Source organism: Cucurbita pepo, chromosome LG02 (assembly GCF_002806865.2).
Source record: "Cucurbita pepo subsp. pepo cultivar mu-cu-16 chromosome LG02, ASM280686v2, whole genome shotgun sequence".
Classification (NCBI taxonomy): Eukaryota; Viridiplantae; Streptophyta; class Magnoliopsida; order Cucurbitales; family Cucurbitaceae; genus Cucurbita; species Cucurbita pepo.
Window position 1 is genome coordinate 13,547,225 of NC_036639.1, and position 21,144 is coordinate 13,568,368.

The 21,144-nt window shown below is 34.1% G+C and overlaps 3 protein-coding genes across 4 annotated transcripts; 1 reads left to right on the forward strand and 2 right to left on the reverse strand.

The window, feature by feature from the left end:
* The first annotated feature begins 8,307 nt into the window (after positions 1 to 8,307).
* On the forward strand, positions 8,308 to 13,880 carry LOC111787889 (metal transporter Nramp6-like). 2 transcript variants are annotated; one of them, XM_023667984.1, is made up of 14 exons: positions 8,308 to 8,437; positions 8,770 to 8,936; positions 9,133 to 9,211; positions 9,317 to 9,357; positions 10,077 to 10,155; positions 10,257 to 10,361; positions 10,867 to 10,976; positions 11,174 to 11,355; positions 11,449 to 11,518; positions 11,721 to 11,894; positions 11,985 to 12,089; positions 12,309 to 12,440; positions 12,618 to 12,713; positions 13,095 to 13,880. In XM_023667984.1, the coding sequence occupies exons 2-14, from the start codon at positions 8,817 to 8,819 to the stop codon at positions 13,437 to 13,439; spliced, it is 1,638 nt and encodes a 545-aa protein (XP_023523752.1). In that variant the 5' UTR covers positions 8,308 to 8,437; positions 8,770 to 8,816; the 3' UTR covers positions 13,440 to 13,880. The 2 variants fall into 2 exon arrangements, with proteins under 2 accessions (XP_023523752.1, XP_023523753.1); XM_023667985.1 differs by lacking the exon at positions 8,308 to 8,437 and adding an exon at positions 8,449 to 8,665.
* Positions 13,881 to 14,434: 554 nt separating this feature from the next.
* LOC111787891 (cinnamoyl-CoA reductase 2-like) lies at positions 14,435 to 16,061 on the reverse strand. Its single transcript, XM_023667986.1, has 4 exons — positions 15,768 to 16,061; positions 15,501 to 15,683; positions 14,810 to 15,162; positions 14,435 to 14,702 (listed from the first exon to the last, which is right to left on the reverse strand). The coding sequence occupies exons 1-4, from the start codon at positions 16,053 to 16,055 to the stop codon at positions 14,537 to 14,539; spliced, it is 990 nt and encodes a 329-aa protein (XP_023523754.1). The 5' UTR covers positions 16,056 to 16,061; the 3' UTR covers positions 14,435 to 14,536.
* A 1,266-nt stretch (positions 16,062 to 17,327) lies between these two features.
* LOC111787892 (cinnamoyl-CoA reductase 2-like) lies at positions 17,328 to 19,910 on the reverse strand. The gene is made up of 5 exons (XM_023667987.1): positions 19,740 to 19,910; positions 19,526 to 19,680; positions 19,251 to 19,433; positions 17,859 to 18,211; positions 17,328 to 17,746 (listed from the first exon to the last, which is right to left on the reverse strand). The coding sequence occupies exons 1-5, from the start codon at positions 19,879 to 19,881 to the stop codon at positions 17,572 to 17,574; spliced, it is 1,008 nt and encodes a 335-aa protein (XP_023523755.1). The 5' UTR covers positions 19,882 to 19,910; the 3' UTR covers positions 17,328 to 17,571.
* Positions 19,911 to 21,144: the final 1,234 nt, after the last annotated feature.

Genomic DNA, 21,144 nt, shown 5'->3' on the forward strand with positions numbered 1-21,144 from the left:
ACATTAAAAAAAAATATATCTGTATTTCTCTAATTCTCTCAAATTTAATTTTCTTTGTGTAATAAAATTAGAAATTATGACCAATTGAGTCTTCTTATTAATTCACTTTTGGTTGATAACCAACGACGGATTCAATTTCAAATATTTTGAAGGTTGACTTTTTTTTTAATTACCAAGTTGGGGTTGACTAATTAATTTGGTCAACTAAAACTATCCATTTGGTTGACAATTAATCTTGGTCAATCCATTTATTTTCTTCCTTTTCTTCTCAAAATAAAATCATGAGCTTAATCAAATTTAATGAAATTCGTGTCGTATTAATTAGAAATGGATAATATACCTAATAACAGTTTCTAATTTAAATTTAATTATTACATTTATAATTAATATAATTTAATATCCATAAAACTCAATCCATAATCTATTGTATAATAAAATTTGAATTAAAAATATTTATAAAAAAAAAAAAAAGGAATAGAATTAAAAGGAAAAAGAAAAGAAAAAAATGAAATTAGGAAGAGATATGTTGACCAGATATCAGTCTCCAGCTATTGTCTAGAGAGACAGATATCCAACTGGAGCCCTCTTTTCCGCACGTTTTCAAAATATTTCCCACGCGTCATTTTAATTATTTAAAAAACAAATAAAATAGCCAATCAAATTTTAAAAAAATATATATAATAATAATAAATTTCTTGGTAGGGCTGTCTCGTGACTTCCACACGGCTTGAGTGGACACGGTATAGTCACGTGACCACATCAGTTTATTTATATTTTATTGTTGTCTTGACATCGACATTTGTAACGAGACACGGAGTAAGAACCTTCCCCAAATAAATTGACATTTTTATTATTTCATAAAAACATTTAATAAAATATATCTTATTTATAGATGTAAAATATTTATTTATTAAACTTTTAAAATATTCATTTTATCAATATTTTCATAAAAGAATTTAAGATATTAAAATTTTAAAGATCAAATATAATATTTAAATTTATTAAATTGGCTAGTTGGGCCCACCAAGGCAATATTATTAAAGAGGGTGAAAAAATATGGCATGAATTCCACATTTTAAACCTTTACCTTTTTTTTATTTATTTATTTTTTTTTTTTTGTTAATTATTATTCTTTTTCCATTTAGATTCATCCCCTTCCCATTATAAATCCAAAAAATAGTTGTTTTTTTTTTTCATTAATATCCAAATTTAGAGATCCTAAATTTAAATAATTTGACTTATTAGCATAATATAATATATATATATATATATGAACGGGTGGATCAAAATGCACATTTTAAATAATTTTTTTATTTTGTCCCTTTATTATTCTCTTTGATTATACTTATAATATAGTCGGTTATTGTATTTTAAAATATATATATATTCCATTTGACATTTTTAAAACTTCGTAAAGGATTTACATATCAATATTTATTTGGTATATTTCATCCTAATAAATATAAAGTATTTTAAAATTTTTATTTTGCTTAGAATATAACGGTAGAGGTAATTATTTTAATTAGATAGTAATACAGGATAATAAAATAATTATTAATTATAATAATCCACATCATACCGACACAAAAATTTGAAAGTAAAGAGACAGTGGGCGGGACCTGCCCGTCTACCAATGTGGACTTTTTATTTTATTTTATTTTTTTTAATAATTTTTATATTAAGCTTTATAAAACAGTGAAATAAGAATATTATTTGGGCGTTGTATAAGTTAATTGTTGGTATATAATAATGAATTCATTGTTAATTGTGGAAATTTCTGGTATTAAAGCAAAAACATAATGGGGAAAAAACGGCGTCGCATTGGCATGGAAATGGATGCGTAAAAATCCATAATTAGCCTTTGGGCCTAAGCATGGTAGAAACAACACGATGACTTGACTTTGACTTTAACCCTAAATTTTCACACCTTTTCAACACCGTCACACCTTTTAAACCATCTCATTTTGTAGCCAACCCATTTCATTATTATTTTATTATTCTATTTTTTTTTCCTTTTAAATAATAAATTATACCCAAAGAGAAAAAAAATCCCGTGTTTAGACATGCCCTTTGCTTTAAAATCAAACTTTGATGATTAGAGGTACTCAGATGAGCTATTGGATTCTTCACCATCATTATTGAAATAGAAAAAAACGTGAATTCTCTCTGTCTAATAAACACGAAAAAAGTTGGATAACGCTCGGGTCATTGACTTCCGGTACACGATCCGTAGGAGTGTTAATTATGAATAAAATAAAATTAAACTCGAGAATTAATTAAATTAATTAATTAGATGAAAAATTTGGAAGTGCCAAACAAGACCCAACACTGCAACACGTGGGATTGACTTGACTGGACCGACGAGATTTAGATTTTTTTTTTTTTAAATAAAAAATAATAATTTAAAATGCTGGATTACCAGTCAAAACAAAGCTCCACAAAATGACGTCATGCATGAGATAATTGTTTAAACAAAGTCTTGCACATTTGGAATGAGAACATTCATCCATATCCATCCAAGTAATATATTACGTGGCTCGCCACGTCACCCTTCCTATTTTTAATAATTCATTGTGAAATCCAATGGCTACTTGGCTTCATTTCATTTTTTTTTTTTTAAATATAATGTTACCAACAATAAAATTCATGCATTCATACATGTTGACATACTTTGAACAAATGACATTTAAGTAACGTTCAAAGAATATCATCAAAATTATTAATGTTTTCGTATTAATTATGTTCACCATTGAAGTTCAATGAATTTTATCAATTATTTAAAAAGAAAAAAAATCACGANATTTGGAAATGGCCTGAAGCTAAAAAACTCAAAAAAGAGATTAGGCTGGCGGGTGACTATAGAATGGATCTCGATTTTAGAATTATTATTAAAATTAAAATAATTTTTCAATAAATTATAACTTTTTATTATTTTCTAGTGAATATCGAACCTGTCGTCTCATTCCCTATGAAATGGGCAGACACAACAACTATAGAGACCTCTTCGTTTTTTTTTTTTGTTATTGTTAGCACTTTGTATATCAAGTCATAATTTTTTTTTTTTTTTCAAGCGACATCTATCGTATATAATAGGCCAGTGAGTCGTTTATAAAGATCTTTTATCAAGTACACGATCGAGATATGACCCAAGAATGAAACTCCAGCTAACTCCATACTAGCAACTAAGGTAAGACGAGACGGTGAGTAAAGGGCACGTTGACCGTTGATCAGACTAAAAATGATGGAATGCTTTCAAAATGATAATCGGTGTCGGTGTCAATTCAATTTTAACTAAAATAAGCATAACATGGAGAGAGGGAAAAAAAAAAGTTGTAGAAAATATGCATGCAACTCGTGGTAATCCGACAAGGATAGAGAAAAGTCAAAATAGAAGTTGGGCGGAGAGGCAGGTACGTTAAGAACATTGATTTCGACAGGACGCCGTCCTAACATTCCTAAGTCTTCACGATGGGCTTGACCATGACCAAACAATATAATAATTAATTAATTAATTATATTATATTGTTTCTTAATACTATTATAAACTTTCAATAAAATTTTATATTTAATATTTTAATTATGATATAAAATTAAAAGTTTAAAAAATAAATATTATTACATTAAAACTTTATTATAAAATGAAGAAAAAAAGAATACGATAATTTCCCTAATGTTTTTATAGTTTGGTGGTGGTCCATTGAATTTGCACTTATTTTCAGCCTATGTTCTGGTTCATGAATAAATGGAAACTGGCTTCTGCTGGATTTTTTTTTTCTAAATAAAATAAAAGAGAGAAAAAGACTCGTAAACTATATTTAAATCTTATTTTATGTGATCCTATTCTTCATTTTTTTTAATCCCGAGTAAATTAATATCAATCTTGCGTTTTTATTGTCGTAAATTTCTCATTTAACGAATGTACAACTCAACCGTTCTTACATAAAAGACCAATTAAATCTCACACAACACGAGACTCTCGAGTATTTTTTTTAATATTTGAGCTTTTTTTATAAATTATTGACGTATAATACACGTTTTTTCACTGATTTTTTAACATGGGTTATATACTCAATCATAATACAAATAATTAAAAATAATTTGAATTAATTGGGTTTAGAATTTGAAATTGAATTGAAAGTGAAAAGAAGAATATATATATATATATATATATATATATGTTAATGAAAAGTAGTTGATGGCACGTGCGAGAAAGTGATGGTCAAACAAGTAACGACCGACGCGTGTGAACGGGCGACAGCCGAATTTGAAACAGTTGGTCATTTAGGCCAAATTAGTCAAACAGTAGTTTTTATTTTATTTTATTTTATTTATTATAATTATTATTTGGATTTTAATTATCTAATTATTTTAAAAATTACACAGTATAATCAAGATGTAACATATATGGGACATCAATAAAGGACAAATTAATTATAAAATTTTGCATAATAACCCCTTTCCAAATTATAATATTCTTTTATAAGATTGTTAAAAAAAATTAAAATTATTAATTAAGTAATATCATATTGTAATGCCGAATATTTTCACGTTAAGCAATATAACACTAATTTATTTGATTATTTGAATATAGTCAGGAATGGTTTAGAATGAGAGTGAATTTAAGTATGCATGCATATAAGCTAAAGGATAATGTTTTACATGCAGAATCGCATACACACGTATGTTCATATAAGTCATGAAAGTAATGAGATTATAAGTACATAAAAATTATACGAGCAGAGTCAATGTATATGAAAGTGATGCATATCTAGAGAGACCTACGATATATAAAAATGACGCACGCTTAAATGGAAACCTTTAAATTATTTTACACTTTCTTATATTATATGTTTAAAACGTTTGTATCGGGATATCGAGTAAAATATTTTAATTGGTGTAACGAGTTTAGTTTAATCTAAGTTTTTAAGTTGAAAAGTTGGGTGATTAAGGAGAAGTAGCAAAAGGAGAGAGCCCAATGAAAGATAGGCCCCGCAGGCCTATTGATTGAGGGAAGCCGACAAAAATCGGCCCGTTATAGAATATAGCTCAAGTCAATCTAAATAATAAAATTATATAAGAAGATAGAAAGATTCTTCCAACTCTCCAATCTCGATGATCATAAAATGTTGAGCATCTTTGTCGATACGATCGTTTGTAATCATGACCATCACGTTACTTGATATAAGGTAGATCCATGTTCTCGTTTGGTCTAAGTAACAAATCACGTTAGCACGGATAAGTACAGCATATTTTTCGTCTTTCAATCAAATAACTTTTTCGATTTAGAACATCAGCTTAGCTAAAGCATGCAATCTACCATCATCAGGTCAAGCTTCTATTCAAGAGGTGTTTATTTCTCATACTAATGTTAATATCAACATTTAAGTCAGAGTTTCAAAACTAAAATTACTTATTTGTAGTTCTTCGTGAACATGCCAATATTTTTCGATGTTTCTTCTTCAGTTTTATCATTTTTTGATTTAATCATCGAAATATATCACTTGAACAATAAATAAATAAATATATATATATATATATATATATATATATAATTCAAATTTAATTTAAGAAGGATTAGCGGATCATATCTACTAGTGGATAGTTTCAACTATTACACTTTTTCATTTATGGATAAATAATTTAAAACTTTGAAATTCGTATTTTTTTAAAATTATTTTAAAAGTATTACAGTAATTTTAAGATAAAATACAAGTTTTTTTTTTTTTTTTTTTTAATAATTTTGCTAAATTTTATTAAAATATATGAACTAATGAGAAAATATAAAACTAAAATGAAATAACATTACTAAAAATGTTATTTTAGGAAAAAAAGAGATTAATTTTTCAATTGTCGGTTCAAAATCAAATCGGACACTGATATTTTGTCGGTATCATTGTTTTTTAATAAATTGTACTTGGGGAGTGGGGCCCAGAGGGGAGCTTTTGGTGACGTGGCGGAACGTGGGAGGGTAGAGGAGTGCGTTATGCATACGGCCGCCACACGTTAAGAATTATGCTTTTTAAAGCAAATTTAGAGGGAAAAAAAGAGTAGGAATCGGGTGTGTTCGTTTCTTGTATAACGAATGATCTGAACCCTACGTTTTATGGGCCCCTGATTTAGATGCTGAGTTCCTATTGGTCCACGGAATCTCTTTGAAAAATGCCATGTGTTTGGATAATAAAAAAAGGGTGATTTTTTTAAAAAAAAAAAAAAAAATTTATATTATACTTTTTGTTTTAGAAGAAAATTCTACCTTTTATTTTCGGAGGATAGTCGTGGAAATTGAAAAAGTTTTCGACCTTTGAAAAATCCAAATTTGAAATCCATTTCACTTTGGTGTAGAAAAATGGAGTTCATGTAGTCAAATTTGGTGGCTCGAGTAAATGAACAGGGCACAACTTGATCGAGTAGGTTAGATTACTGATAGATTTTGCATACTTAAAGGGCGATAGACGGTTAGTAGGAGAATGCGTGAAGAAAAAAAAAGGAGAGAGAGAGCAATTGATCGGTTGGTTTGTATTAAACCGAGAAACTTATATATAAAAATTAAGATTTTTAAGCGTAAGGGAAAATTTAAAACATGAGACGTGAATGCTTTTTTCTTAGAAGGCACGTTAGTCATGAAAAGTGGTTAACACTTCTCTAACTCTCGTAGATTAGATTACGTATAGACAATATTATGATTTTAATATTTTTTTTATGGAATATTGAGTTTTGAATTTATTTTCTATATTTGTATTAGGATCGCTCAAACTCATGAACACAAACAACATGATAGAGAAAATATAAGGAGAATATTGGCTAAAGTTTTGTATTGATGACTACAAATATATACTGATAGAATATAGAAAATACATTTTCAAAACTATATATTTATGGTTCAGTTTACTATATATAATTTTACCAGATATAACCGTCTACCATATATATATATATATATAATATAATTATCGAACATATAGAGTTTTTTTTTACCGTACATAGTTATTTACTATTTATGATCATTTTCATTTAACATATATACAGCGGATTAAACTATAAATAAGCTCCTAACGTCATTGGAATATTTCATTACAAAATTAATGTAGCATTAATGAAAGGGTTGATTTTTTTATTTTAAATAAATTGTAGAAAAAAAAAAAACCTCTATTAAATAGTCAACCATTAATTTAAGAATATATTAAATTTTCTCATTTAAAGAGGACCTCCTTGTGTGGATGGACCTAACTAGGTGAGGGTATGAAATTAAATGCGTATTAAAATTTAATAATTTAGAGGTAAAGTTTTTTCATATTAATTTCAGCCATTGACATCTTATCATTACAAAATAATTAATTATAATACGACTCAATTATATTATAAATAACTTCTTATCAGCAGAAATTGTTATAAACTAAGTGCAGATTTTTTTTTTTTTTTTATTACTTAATTGAAACTATAATCATTTTGAAAACATATAATTAAATTTCAAGTTGCGGGCTCTAAAATGAGTTATAAGAGGCAACATACTGTGTTTTAAGACCATCTTAAGTTGGGGGTTGCACTATTTTTCTCCACAGAAATTCCGTGAGACCTGAGTCTCAGCTCGTAGAGGACAATGATAAAAATCTAAACTTTAGATAGGTTAGCCTATATTTGACAAATTCAGGCTCGTAGATATTGTTCGTTTTAGCTCGTTATGTATCGTCATCAGCCTCACGGTTTTAAAACGTGTCTACTAGGGAGAAGTTTCCACACCCTTATAACGAATTTTTCATTCTCCCCTCCAATCAATGTGAAATCTCACAATCCACCCTTTTGGTGACCAACGTCCTCGTTGGCACATGACTCTAATACCATTTGTAACAAGTCAAGCAAATATTATCCGTTTTGACCCGTTACATATTTCCATCAGCCAGACGCATTTTAAAATCGTGAGGTTGACGACGATACGTAACGAGTCAAAACAAACAGTATCTACTAGCAATGAGTTTGGGGTGTTACACCGATGCCTGATTATTACTTTTCAATCATTCTCATTAGAGCTCGAGATTTTCAATGATAAAAAAAAAAGCGCAAACAGCAATCACGCATTAATCTTATTTTTAATCTAATTCAAATCTCTATCGAGTCGCATAATTTTACCCCTTTTGTTTTTTTTTGGGAATGAAATGACATGAAAAATGTTCCTAGGACTATAATTAACCAACAACAACTAATGATCAATGATTAGCCCAAGTTACACCTTAGAGATGCCTTAAATTATACATATTATTTGTAATTATTTGCATAAATGATGCTGAACAGAAAAAGGGAGGAGAGAGAGAAAGGAAGGCATGGAGGGTATTTAAAGGAGAGAGAAGTCTGGAAGAGTAAACAAAGCGGGAGCTCTGACCGCCAGCCTATCGAACCCACCCGACATCTTCACCGCCCCTCTCATATTCTCTGGATTTTTAAGGTTCGTTCTTCGAAATCCATTTCTCCAATTTCATTTTCTTTCCGGATTACTTGCCTCAATTCCCTGTTTCGATTCTTCCAAAACTATTTCAGAAAATTTAGCGACTCTAAATGCGTTCATTCCCAATTCTTCGATTAGATTATCTAAATCCGATTTCCTTTCCAGCTTTTGACCTATTCTGCTATGGAATATTGGAACAGGGGATCAGTTTTTAGTTCTGAATTTTGTGTAATTCTTCCTTATCTCAGTCCATGCTTACTTTATTTCGTTTAATTTCTGGTTTTACTTGATTTCTGTGTCTGTTTGTTTACTCTGAGCTTTCGTTCCTTCAGATTTAATATCTTTTCAAATAGAGGGGGAAAGGAAGAGGAACGATCAAATGGCTGCTGGAGGGCCTAATTCTGGGCAGCCACAGTTCTTTTCTAGGGCTGGAGATGAGAGTTTTTCGCACGCGCCATTGATCGAGAACACAGAAACCGATCAGATTGTTGTTCCTGATGTGAGCTTTAATTTTTGTTGTTTTGATGCGTAATACTTAAGAATTTACAAATTATTGGTGAACTAGTCATTTAGTTGTACTTTGAATGAGACGGTGTTTAAGCCTAAGCAACTTGTACGCTATGAAATATTGGCTTTGAACAAAAGTGCTGAAGGAGCTTTTTCAATTGAGAGCTACTGTTGCGTCTTATGTGCAGAAAAAAAGCTGGAAGAACCTTTTTGCATACATGGGCCCGGGATTTCTTGTTTCTATTGCTTATATTGATCCTGGGAATTGTAAGATCTGTAGTTTCTCGATTTGGGCACCACTTTCGGATTTGTTGTTTGTCTCTTTTATTCCATTATGAATCGGATTCTGAAGATCTCTATGGTTTTTCTCAGTTGAAACTGATCTACAATCTGGAGCACAGTACAAGTATGAGGTTCGTAAATGGTATTTTGTGGTTAAAGATCACATTTTGATATCATTTTGCATTTTTTTAACCCGCATCGTTCTATATAGATGGATCAATTATTGAGTAATAAACTGAATATGTTGCTATGAATTGCTGAGATGAACCATTCACCATAGACTTCTTCATTTACATCATTCTATTCAACTATTGAAACTGTCATAGTATAGGATAACCTACTCGAGACAAATTTCAGAACAAGAAAATTTCGAAAAGTTTTCTTTTGGCACAGGACATTCAACCACCACGGTTGATCTAGTGATTAATAATAGCCATGTAAATAATAAAGGGTTTAAAGGAAAGGGTTCAAGTCATAGTGGCTACCTAGCAAAGATTATTATCCTTTGAGTTTCCATAACAACCAATGTAGTAGGTGTGAGATCCCACATCAGTTGGAGAGGGGAACAAAGCATTTCTTGTAAGGATGTGGAAACCTCTCCCTAGCAGACACGTTTTAAAACCGCGAGGCTTACGGCAATACGTAACAGGCCAAAGCAGATAATATTTGCTAGCGGTGGGCTTGGGCTATTACAGTAGGGTTAGACGGTTGTCTTGTGAGAATAGTCGAGGTGTGCATAAGACCAAAGTCCTGTCTTGCCATCCGAATTGTGTGTGCTTGTTACGTTCCTTGTGTGTGCTTGTTACGTTCCTATTGGACCTGACAACTAACACTGCTTCTCCTTACACAGTTGCTTTGGATCATATTACTGGCTTCTTGCGCCGCCCTCGTCATACAATCTTTAGCAGCGAATCTAGGAGTTGTCACAGGCAATAACTCTGCGTAACTTTTTCCTCTTCTCTAAGTTTGTGATATTTTTATAGTTTCAAGACTTTTTATGCATCTTTCTTGTTGTTTTTGGTAAGTGTAGGAAAACATTTAGCAGAGCACTGTAAAGCTGAGTACCCCAAGGTGCAAAATTTCATCCTATGGATCCTTGCTGAAATTGCAATTGTTGCATGTGATATTCCCGAAGGTACAGTAATGTAATCCTAAATCTAATAGTTGAGTGAAGAATATGATAGAACCAAATATTGAAATATGAAAGTTAACAGAACTACAAGATAAAGATAACCCAAGTAATTCGTACTTGGACCGTCTCTCTCGAGTACTCTCACTGAAGCCTAAGCCAACTAAATCAATTCCTTCCTTCATCCTTTTTAACCCACTAGTTATAACAAATTAGATTCACAAACTCTTCAGCTAATTTTGATCGTACCTTACTACCCCAATAACACAACTAATTCTATCCTAATAGCAGTCTCATCAGAATACCCTTGGGGTCATAGGACGCGTATTTTATCTTTTGAATTTTGTGTACTCATGCTGGATGGTTTATTATTATTTTTCTCTGTGGAAGATTAGCGTTTAGAGTTGCTATTAAGGGTGCTATCTTCTGTATCTGGTTCATGACATTCATTGGTATAGAATCCTCGTTTGTTGTCGAAGTTATTCTCAAACCTCCTCCTTTCTGTTTCCAGTTATAGGAACCGCTTTTGCATTGAATATGCTCTTCAGCATTCCTATTTGGTGCGGGGTTCTTCTGACAGGGCTTAGTACACTACTCCTCCTTGCGCTGCAGCAATATGGGGTAGTTCGAGATTTACTTTTTTTCTGGATTATACTTATCTTTCAGCAGTAAAGATCATAAACATTGCTTCGATACTTACATTCAGCTATAATTCTCCCGTTTGTGCTAGGATAGCCAAGGAGATAGCATAATTTTAGATAACTAGACTTTAGCTACCTTAAACGCTCTCCTTGACTGCATTTCTATTCACTTTGCAGATTAGAAAGCTCGAATTTTTGATTGCATTTCTTGTATTGACAATTGCAATTTGCTTCTTTCTGGAGTTGGGCTACGCACAGCCCGATGTCGGAGAAATTTTTTATGGGTTATTTGTCCCTCAATTAAAAGGAAGTGGTGCCACTGGTCTTGCAATTTCACTTCTTGGTGCTATGGTTATGCCGTATGTCTCTTATCTGCTTAAACTACATTCTTAGCCTTCAATTTTTCCCCTTAATACTTCTCAATATTCTTAGTATAACTTCTTGTTCTGCAGACACAATCTCTTTCTTCACTCTGCACTGGTGCTCTCTAGGAAAATACCCCGATCCATTCCTGGCATCAAGGTGATGGTTTCGTCTTCATTAGTCTAATCTGCACGTTTCTCTAAGCTTAAAAATTTTCGAATGAGTTTAAAATCTTGAAGTATTCACTTGATATGTATCACATAACTCCATAAAAGCACGCTTCAATGCTTTCGTTGCTGATTTATTATTTTAATTATAACTCGACATTCTACTGTACTAACAGTCGAAATTTTCTTCACAGGAAGCTTGCAGATTTTATATGATAGAGAGTGGCTTTGCTCTTTTGGTGGCTTTCTTCATTAACGTGGCCGTCATTTCAGTTAGTGGCGCGGTTTGCAATTCCCCAGATCTAAATAAGGAGGACCAAATGAGCTGCAGTGACTTGGACTTGAATGAAGCTTCATTTTTATTGAGAGTATGTTTGATCTACCAACTTTTGCCTTTTCCTTGTTGTTTACCTCATGGGATTTGGTTCCTCATAAGAAGTTTTCTTTACTTTTTTCAGAATGTATTGGGTAAATGGAGTTCCAAACTTTTTGCCATTGCTTTGTTAGCATCTGGTCAGAGTTCTACCATAACAGGAACCTATGCAGGACAGTATGTCATGCAGGTACTCTGCTGGTCCTCTTTCCATGTTAAAGCTCTGCTTCTTTACAGTTTGAATTCTTGCTCTCGTCGGAGTTCGTAAAATTTTGTGAATGTTCATGATCATTAATAGGACCCTACTTGTGGGTACTCCATAATGCTTGATTTCAAGCAACTCTTTGATACTTGTGTTTCTTTGACTTTCCTTTGACGTATTCCTGTTTATATCACCTTTTATTTGAAGGGGTTTCTCGATTTGAAACTGATGCCATGGATCCGAAACTTTTTAACGCGAAGCTTAGCGATTGTTCCTAGTTTGATTGTTGCAATCATTGGTGGGCCTTCTGGGGCTGGAAAGTTGATCATTATCTCATCGGTAAGATATATACTTCCTGTCCTTGAATACACTTCTTCTTTCATATGCTTACGGTTTAATGCACTTCCTCCACCATCTAAGTTTCTTGCCGTAGTTCAATTGTTGTGTGCTGATCAGTTACTGCTTAAAATTGAAGGCCAATGCATTTTGACTCCCTGTAATCTTCTCTTTCGGCAGATGATTTTGTCGTTCGAACTCCCTTTTGCTCTCATTCCCCTTTTGAAGTTTACGAGCAGCAAGACGAAGATGGGTCCACATGTCAACTCCCTCGCGGTAATTTCGACTAATCCAAGGAGCTTCTCTATAACACTCGTTTTTTTTTCCCTTTTGTTAGATGATCCCAACGAAGCTCGAGCTAAACATCATTCAATTCTATATAACAAAAAATGTTGGATTTAAATGGTACTTCCTATCATTCACTAAAATCATGATTTTTTTTTGCTAAAAGTAATTCTTGACTTGAATGGTGCTCATTCGAGTTGATTTTGAAGCCTTTTAAGAATAGTTTGTAATAGGTTCAAGTCTTACTCGAGATTTAATGCCCTACGAACTACTTTGACAACCAACTGTAGTAAGATCAAGTAGTTGTCCCATGAAATTGGTCACTGTTGACAACACCAAGCTAATCTTATGCTATATATTTTCAAAATGCAGATTACGATACTGACATGGATCATCGGTTTCCTCATCATGGCTATAAATATATACTACCTCATAACCCGTTTCGTCCACGTGCTTATTCACAGTGATCTCCAACTCGCAGCAGTCATCTTCATAGGGTTACTAGGATTTTCAGGCATGGCATTATATTTAGCTGGAATTGCTTATCTGGTTTTGAGAAAGACCAAGGAGATCACTCATCTCTTGGCACTAACAACAGAAGAAAGTGAGCGATTGAGCATCGAGCCGAGCAAGACATCAGCATATAACCTCCCGAGCGAAGAAACAGTAAGCATGCAATTGCCTCAGAGAATTAGAACAACCAATGATGTAAACTGACAAATTATAGATAAAAAAAACTTCAGCCACAGAAGGAAGGAAGGCAGATCCTTTGGATGCATGCTGGTTTCATTTGTTTTGGACATAGAACAGACAGGTGAAACTCAAGCACAGCAACTGGAAAGGTGAAAAGTTAAATCAGCTTAACCCAACTCTACCTTCAATACTCCCTTGCTAGCCAAGGTAACTGCTTGAGCTTTCTAGGGCTCCTTTAGCACAGCAGTAAATTACATACCTTTTTGCCCCCTCTTTTTTCTCTCCTCCTAGAGATGACCTTTTATTACTATTGTATTTGGGTTAACATTTTAACTTTCAACTTTTAACCCAACATTAGTAGCTGATAATGAATGGTTGTTGTTTATTAGATATGTGCAAATTCGTGATTGTATAATTGATTCAACCTGGATTTTGGAATTCAAATTTGGCACTTGATGACCCGAACATTTTCTTACATTTCTTGCTATATGATTACGTTACTTACTTGACTTGAATTGCTTCTACTAGGGTCGACATGCTTACCAGCTTCTTCCTTGGTTTGTCCACCAACCACATCCTACTATGAGAAGAGGTTATGCTCTAATATCATCTATAATGTCTCATGTTTAAGATTCATACTAAGATTTGGAATCCATATTTAGCACCTAATAGTTCCGACATTTTCCTGCATATGACTACGTTACCTATTTCACTTGAGCTAGTTCTAAGAATGAAAAACGTTCTAATATCATCAATAACGCTCCATGTCTAGGATTCATACTAGGCTTTGGGATCTATATTTAGCACCTAACAGACATTCCCCTGTGATATGACTATCTTACCTATTTCACTTGAACTAGTTCTAAGAATGAAAAATTATTCCCATGAACCAACAAATATTCTTCGACGAAAATGTTCTTATAATTACTCTAAGAAGCGATACAAACTTAACTTTTATGATTAGAATTAATAAAACACATCTACTCGATTAAATGGTTAAAAGCTTGAATCTTTACTAATAAACGGAATGTAATTAAAATTTTAAATTACAAATCAATTTTCCCCCAATTTCCCAATATGAAAAGAATTACAATTTTTGAATATAAGCGTCATGAAAAATATCAATGTTGAAATTGGGAAGGAAGAGGAAGATGACCCTTTTCTTGTAAGCTCTTCACAGTTTCATATATGCATTGTTTGATAGGTGTAAACTCCATTCCCAATGACTTCAGCTTCTCCACAGTGTATTTGTAAGGTTTCTTCTTGGGATTCACCTCATCAGAACACCTACAAAACAAACCCAATTATTCCCAATTATTCCCAATTATTCCCTTTTCGGTTAAATTACAATTTTAGTCATCGAACGTTCGGGTCCGAGATTTGAGCCAACTTACTTGGTCGGAATGGGATATTCAGGGAAGAACTTGGTAAGAATCTCAACCAATTCACCACGGTGAAGCATGCTTTCCACACAAATGTATCTGCCTGAAGCTGAAGGAGTTTCATAGACCAAAACATGAGCTTTTGCAACATCCTTAACATCCACGTAACCTTGTACAGCATTTACATATGTCTTTGCAGATCCTGTCAGATACTTCATTATATGAACAACACTTGCATTCACACCAGCTTGCAGCAAAGGCCCCAAAACCAGCATTGGATTCACCACTACCAAATCCACTCCTTGTTCTTTTGCCACTTCCCATGCTGTCTGTTCAGCTATTGTCTTTGCATAGCAATACCAATTCTGTACATAATAATGTCCATGGTTAGGTTATATGGATGTTTTTTCTTTTAACTTCATCCAGGGTTCGTTAAAATATCATCACTAGGTTCGTTAAAATATCATCACTAGCCCAACAGAGTCAAGCCCAATAATTATACGAGCTCATTGTATATTCATTTTATGAAAATGGTTTAGATGCACCCTACCAATATTTTCATCTCAAAAAATACAAAGCACCAGAGTCTCTGCATAGCACAGACTCAGTAGTTTCTATAGAGTGTCTTGTAATCTCTTCTTGATTAGTGTTAATAAAAAGTGCTAGTGTTTCTCACAACACACAGGATTATTATGTTAATTACCTTGGTGTTCTTGCAAAACTCGAGATCACTCCAACAAGACTCATCCACCACTGTATCTGGGCTCCGGTTAGGGTTCATGTAGACGGTACCGATTGATGACGTGAACACTACCCGTCGAACTTTTGCTTCGGCGGCAGCAGCCATGACATTCTTTGTCCCAATTATGGCTTGTTCCACCTTTTCCTGAAAAATTAGAGTTTGAGTGGGTAATTTGATAGTAAGCTAAAGAGTTGGATAGGAAAGAAGAGAAGAGGATGAAGTTGTTACGGGATCATCGGTGACCGGAGAGGCGGTGTGGAAGACGCCATCGCAGCCAATAATGGCAGCTTTAAGGCTATCAAAATCAAGAAGATCAGCACTGAACAAAGACAGCCTCTCTTTAGCTCCTTCCAGCTCTTTCAAATGAGCATTCTTTTGATCATCAGCGTTTCTGACAGTTCCTCTAACAGTATAGCCCTTTTGGAGAAGGAGCTTCACAAGCCAAGAAGCAATGAAGCCTCCGGCGCCGGTGACACACACCGTGTGGCCTGAAACTGCAGAGGTGCTGATCGGCATGGCGGATAATTTGGGTGTTTGAAATGAAAGAGAGTTTCAAAAAATGATGCACAAAAAGGAGCAGCGGTTTGAGTGCTTTTTATAGTAACAAATGGGAACAAAACTCGCCTACCACCATTTGTACATTTCTAAAGGGTTTATTAAATATTGGGTTTTGTTAAAGTTTGAATCTTTGGGTCAAAACTTAAGGTTTTTCTTCAAACTCATCGTGCTCCACCGAAGCTGCCTTACCTTCTCTCTCTCTAAAAGCTTCATTGAATGTAGTCTTTCTCTCTCTACTTCCACTAATTTCTCATCATTTTGACTTATTCACCCCTCGTCAAAAAAATGTTCGTGAGTTAGATTGAATTGAGTTGAGTTTAACATTTTTTAGCCTCAATCAACTGCTTGAACCCAACTTAATCGAACCATAAAATTTTCATATTGGATTGACTCACATTCTGGTTTATTGTCATCTTTAAGAATAAAGTTTACACATCCTTATAAGTCAATCCAGATTCACTAAGAGATCTTGTCCACTTAAGACAAAATCTTTGTATCTTTATAAGAAATGTTTTGTTCTCCTCTCTACTCTCTACTAGAGACTAACGTGTGGCACACTGTCTAGTGTCTGACTCTAATACTATTTATAACCGTCAAAGTTGACCGCGGATAATATTGTATTTCTTGGGATTTCACAATAATATAATATAATATTATAAAATAATAATTAATAACCTAATACAACCTATAATAGAATTAAATTTAAAATGAGGGTTATGTGTAATGAGTTTGAGTTAGGCGGGTAGAAAGGCGGGAATTTCAACGGTCAGCAGTCTTTGTTTGACCAACACCACACCCCTAAGTGGCCGTACTAGACGACAAACTGGACCTAATTCCATTTAATTTCGCCGAAATTTCCATTAAAGTATTATGAGTCAATTTTGCTGCCTATATCCTACATTTTCTTATATTTATTTATTATATATATATATATATATATATATATATATATATAATATAATCTTCCTCCCTTACCTTTATCGGAAAAATAAAAAAAGTTTGAAAATGTTGAGTATCGAGTATAGTGACCCTTTGTTAGGGTTAGATATGCACACACGATCAATAACCTCGAATATGTACCTGAGAGATCTAAAACGGTTAGAATTCTTGATGAGTTTTAATCCAATTCATAGGAACTGACGCCCAGTGAGTAGAGTTGGACTATTCCAACTTACGACCCCTTGTGACAAAATACCGAAAAGCATCAAACTTTTGAAGTACATGTGAGACAGTTTTTGTAGATTTTAGATAGGAATTGACACCTATTAGTCAAACCGAGCCACTCCAATACATGACTATCATGATAAAAATAAATAGGTAATTACTAAAAAAAAAAAAAAGAGTTCACTAATAGATAACTTCTGTATCAACTCATGATGATGATGATAACATGGCGTGAGAGGTTTTTTACGAAAGATTAGGTGAACAATGACGACGAGCGTCTCGTGTAGCCCTATGGTGCCAACGTCGACTATCAAAATGACATAGATTGACGAGGTTGAGTTGGAAGATGACCCTTCTCTTGAAGACTCTTCACAGTTTCATATATGCATTGCTTCACAGGTATGAACTCGGCCATGCCCAAGTCCTTAACCTTTTTTACACTAAATTTGTAAGCTTTCTTCTTAGGGTTCTTCTCATCACAGCACCTACCATACCATATCAACACACAAATGCCTAATTATAATTTCGAATCTTTCGATATTTTTCGGTTTAAAATTAACACTTTTGATCCTTAGAGAAGGAGAGATTTAAACTTACTTGGTAGGAACGGGATACTCGGGAAACAAATTAGCCAAAATTTCAACCAATTCTGCGCGATGAAGCATAGTTTCGGCACAAATGTATCTACCGGAGGCTGAGGGAGTCTCGTAAACCAAAACGTGAGCCTTTGCAACATCCTTAACATGAACATAACCTTGAACTGCATTCACATAGGTCTTGACTGACCCTGTCAAATACTTCATTATATGAACTACACTTGCATTTATTGTTTGTTGTAGTAATGGTCCAAGCACCAACATTGGATTCACCACCACTAGATCAACCCCTTTTTCTTCTGCCATTGCCCATGCTGTTTGTTCTGCTATTGTCTTTGCATAGCAATACCAGTTCTGTCCAATATGCAATCAACATAGATTAGAGGGTAAGGCACAACGCCAGCAAGGAGATATTGTCTGCTTTGTTCTATTATATATCGTTGTCGGTCTCACAATTTTAAAACACGTATGTTATAGAGAGGGTCTAGCCTTACTCCGACTAGTGCCTCGTGTCACGGTCATGCTCGTCCAAGACGTGTTGTCCATGACCGCATGCCCATGACAAGCCCAACCCTTTATGTCTTTTCATATTCTAGTGTTTTACTTTTGTATTTTTAGGGAGTATGACGTTTCAGAAATATCATATCTAGACATGAAATGGCTAATGTAGCACAGGGGGATACGACTAGTTGTCAACTTCTCCCTACCCAAGGTTATATACTGTAAGCCGTTGTTATTTCTCTCTTGCTTGCTTATATAACGTCTTTTTCGAAAATCTCTCTTTGCCCTTGCTTTCTAAAACCTTCTCTTAAAACCGAGGCCAGAGGCTCGAGCATACGTCGCTTGGCCGTAGGCGACGCAAGAACGAATTGGCTTAGCTCACTTGTCGTTGGAAAATGAGTGCCGCATAATCGCAAGTCTGCTGTCATTAAAAGTGCGATTGTGACATATCGCACCGTTCGATAACTGACTCTGATACCATTTGTAACAGCCCAAACCCACCGCTAACATGTATTATCCTCCTTGGACTTTCCCTTTTTAAAATGTCTACTGCATAGATGTTTTCACATCCTTGTAAAGAATGTTATAAGGGTGCCAGTGAGAACACTAGGCCTCGAGAGGGGTAAATTGTGAGATCCCGCGTCGATTGAAGAGGAGAACGAATCATTTTTTTTATAAGGGTGTGGAAATCTCTCCTTTCTCTTCTCGAGAGTGAAAGCCCAGAGAGGACAAATTCAATTTTTATCACCTATTCTATTATTTTATTGTTTTACTCCGATCTTTAATTAAACTCGATAAATTTATAAATAAAAAATTAAAATAAAAGAGGGGGAAAAGACAACAAAAATATATTTTGGGAAAGAGGCAAAAGTTAAAAATGCTAGTTGCTTACCTTAGTGTTTTTGCAAAAGTCAAGGTCACTCCAACAAGACTCATCAACCACTATGTCCGGGCTCCGATTAGGGTTCATGTGCACGGTCCCAATCGACGATGTGAAAACAACCCGTCGGACGTTGGCCTCAGCCGCCGCCATTATGACGTTCTTCGTTCCAATTATTGCTTCATCCACTTTTTCCTATCGATACACATCGTCGTAAATGTTAAACTACTACTAAATTCAAAGATAGTCACGTTGTGATAGTCTCATTGAATAATTTCTTCACTTACAAGGTCATCGGTTACAGGTGATGCAGTGTGGAAAACACCATCACAGCCGAGAATGGCGGCTTTAAGGCTCTCAAAATGAAGAAGATCAGCAGCATACAACGTTAGCCTTTCCTTAGCTCCATCAAGCTCTTTCAAATGAGCATTCTTCGAATCACCTNAAAAAAAAAAAAAAAAAAAAAAAAAAAAAAAAAAAAACATAGACCAAGACACCAACCTGGGTTTCTGACAGTGCCTCTAACGTTGTAACCCTTTTGGAGAAGGAGCTTCACGAGCCACGAGGCAATGAAGCCACCAGCACCGGTGACACAAACTGTTTGGCCGGAAGCTACGGCGGCGGTTGCGGCGGCAAGTGGCATTTTGAATGGGTGAGAATGGAATAAATGAGAGCGTTAGGAGTAAGCAATTTGGTTTTGGTTTTATAAGGCAAAAAAGGAAAGGGCTTTACAAGAACTCCCACAATTCATGCACCTACTACCACCTAATTATTTTACCATTTCATATTATAACATCGACAAATAGTATTAGAGTAGAACCGTTCAGGGTCTAATTAAGGTAGATCTCGAGTAAACGAAACTCAAAATACATAAACCAGAAGCGACGCAGATACCATAAAAGGCTTTTTTTTTTTTTTTTTTTGTATGTGTGAAAGGAATCAAGCTTGTCGTTCAATAGAGAATGGCGACATACGACACTTAGAATTTCAATGAGGTAGGTGTCGTCAAGCTCAAGACTCCAACTTCAACTCTTTCTTTACCAAACTCATATTAAATTATTAGAAGAAAACGTCATATTGACTTTTTTTCCCCCTTAAAAATATAGCTTAGACGTTTTTCTCTTCGACATGTCGTGAAATTTCGAGACATTGTAAAGGACAGTAATCTTGTGGGTGTGGAGGGTTGGGTAAATTAATGATAAATTTGAATAATAATTCATCTACTTTTGAGAAAAATATACCAAAATTTGACAAAGAATTTGACTTTTGACTTAAATGAAGAAAAATTAGGGTAGAAATAAAGAATTTGAATGATGAATTCATTATAGTTAGCCACCTCAAGCTATTCTTTTCATTACCCACAACAACATTATAGCTAAGAAGCTCTCAAAGTCAAACAACAAGTTAACCACCACTTTACTTGTGCAACTAAGATAGAACATTCCTTCCATTTCCCGAGGTTGGTTAGATATGGATCAAGATTTGAAATTCGGGTTGGATACCGGATAGCCTCAACATTTTACTGTAACATGACTATGTTACTTGATCATCGCTTGTAAGAGTGAAGACTACCCCCACAGATGAATCATGGAGTTCCTATGATTGAGTTACCGAAAGGGTGCTAGGTGGTGACTTTCAATTCTTTTAAGTCTTCTTAATTATTCTATCCTCACGACTTGAAACCTCTCCCTAGTAGACTCATTTTAAAACATCTCCTTAGCAGACAACGTTTTAAAATATTGAGGAGAAACCCAGAAGAAAAAGTCCAAAGAGGACAGTATTTGTTAACGATGAGCTTGAGCTGTTACAAATGGTATTAGAGACAGTTACTGGGTGGTGTGCTCACTCGCTGGGTCTCTAAGGGGATGAATTGTAAGATCCTGCATTGGTTGGACAATATCTGTTA

What these genes read in the sequence shown, in the direction of transcription:
- LOC111787889 (XM_023667984.1), top strand. Translation starts at nt 8,817, where the DNA reads ATGGCTGCTGGAGGGCCTAATTCTGGGCAGCCACAGTTCTTTTCTAGG. An exon ending in GAATCTAGGAGTTGTCACAG is followed by an intron (nt 10,156 to 10,256) that starts GCAATAACTCTG and finishes TGGTAAGTGTAG; the next exon opens with GAAAACATTTAGCAGAGCAC. An exon ending in TGCATGTGATATTCCCGAAG is followed by an intron (nt 10,362 to 10,866) that starts GTACAGTAATGT and finishes TTCTGTTTCCAG; the next exon opens with TTATAGGAACCGCTTTTGCA.
- LOC111787891 (XM_023667986.1), bottom strand. Translation starts at nt 16,055, where the DNA reads ATGCCGATCAGCACCTCTGCAGTTTCAGGCCACACGGTGTGTGTCACC. An exon ending in CTCCGGTCACCGATGATCCC is followed by an intron (nt 15,684 to 15,767) that starts GTAACAACTTCA and finishes CTAATTTTTCAG; the next exon opens with GAAAAGGTGGAACAAGCCAT. An exon ending in GAATATCCCATTCCGACCAA is followed by an intron (nt 14,703 to 14,809) that starts GTAAGTTGGCTC and finishes TTTGTTTTGTAG; the next exon opens with GTGTTCTGATGAGGTGAATC.
- LOC111787892 (XM_023667987.1), bottom strand. Translation starts at nt 19,881, where the DNA reads ATGCCACTTGCCGCCGCAACCGCCGCCGTAGCTTCCGGCCAAACAGTT. An exon ending in CACCTGTAACCGATGACCTT is followed by an intron (nt 19,434 to 19,525) that starts GTAAGTGAAGAA and finishes GTGTATCGATAG; the next exon opens with GAAAAAGTGGATGAAGCAAT. An exon ending in GAGTATCCCGTTCCTACCAA is followed by an intron (nt 17,747 to 17,858) that starts GTAAGTTTAAAT and finishes ATGGTATGGTAG; the next exon opens with GTGCTGTGATGAGAAGAACC.